The following is a 1072-nucleotide window of genomic DNA, read 5'->3' as shown; positions in this document are numbered from 1 at the left end:
TCGGCCGACGGCGGAGCTGGGTGGTTGTCTTGGTTGACTTGGAAATAGTACAAGATGTCGCCCGAGTGCAACGCGACGACACCCATGGCCAAGCCGGTTTCGGACGACAGGTACTTGTGCATGTGGCCAGGGGCGAGGACAGATCGAAGGGCCGCAGAGTCGGATGGAGAGAGAAGTCCGAGGAGCTCGTAGCTGCCGACAGAAAAGATCGACACGTCGGGGTTCATCCACGCTCGAGTGGGGGACCGAGCGCCTTCGCACCCCGCCACCAGGTCGTACGTGACGTCGGTGTCGGGCAGCACGATGGCGTCGCCGTCAAACGAGAGCTTGGCTTGGGCGACGGTCTGTCGCCGCATGGCCTGGATGAACGGGAGTCGACTCACGATGTACGAATCGGGGAGGGTGCAGTCAGAGAGGTGCATGCCGTTCGCGTCAAAGTAGCGGACGGTGTGGATTTGGACACAGAGAGGTGCGACGGCGTCCCAGAGGCGGAGTTGCTTGAGGCCCTGGACGCCGTTGCCGAGGAGGAGGAAGGCGTAGCCTCCACTGGCGGAGTTGGCGTGGCTGTCGATGACGTCGACGTCGACGCCTTGCTGGACGAGGGCGTTGGCGAGGATCGTGCCCGCCACACCAGCTCCAGAGATCATGGCTCGCATGGTAGAGTAAGTCGACGTGGGGTTCGAAGTGAAATGGACAATGAGTCGGCAAGCGTTTTCGTGTTTTGTCGCATTCATTTCCACGCGTCGAGAATCGTGGATTCAAATTGCACTCTTTTGTCACGTTGAAACGGTTGTCAGAAAGGATGTCGTCAGTTCGTTCGGGTCTGTCCACCAATCACGTCAATTTTGAAACATTTCAAATTGGTTGTGGCCAATCGGATCTTTTCCATCAATTCAACGATTCCAGCCAAATTTGTCGTACGGTTTCGTATTGATTGCTTGGATGACAGTAGAAGATGCGGCGACTGAGAACACATTGACGGCGCGACAGGACGTTCGCGAGCTTGGCGAATCCATCTCGCGTCCATGCGTAGCGTGCGTAATGAAAGCCAACCACCCAACACCGCCGCCAG

The 1072-nt window shown here is 57.6% G+C and overlaps 1 protein-coding gene across 1 annotated transcript; it reads right to left on the bottom strand.

Moving 5' to 3' along the window:
• Positions 1-9: 9 nt before the first annotated feature.
• Positions 10-647, bottom strand: H310_15388 (hypothetical protein; the record flags this gene model as incomplete). The annotated part of the gene is made up of 1 exon (XM_008883363.1): positions 10-647. A coding segment is annotated over one exon (636 nt), but the record flags the coding sequence as incomplete, so codon positions are not given.
• Between the last annotated feature and the right edge of the window lie 425 nt (positions 648-1072).

This window comes from Aphanomyces invadans (genome assembly GCF_000520115.1).
Source record: "Aphanomyces invadans strain NJM9701 unplaced genomic scaffold supercont1.424, whole genome shotgun sequence".
NCBI classification, from domain to species: Eukaryota; Oomycota; class Saprolegniomycetes; order Saprolegniales; family Verrucalvaceae; genus Aphanomyces; species Aphanomyces invadans.
Note: the sequence above shows the minus strand (reverse complement) of the source record. Positions and strands in the feature narration are given on the sequence as shown.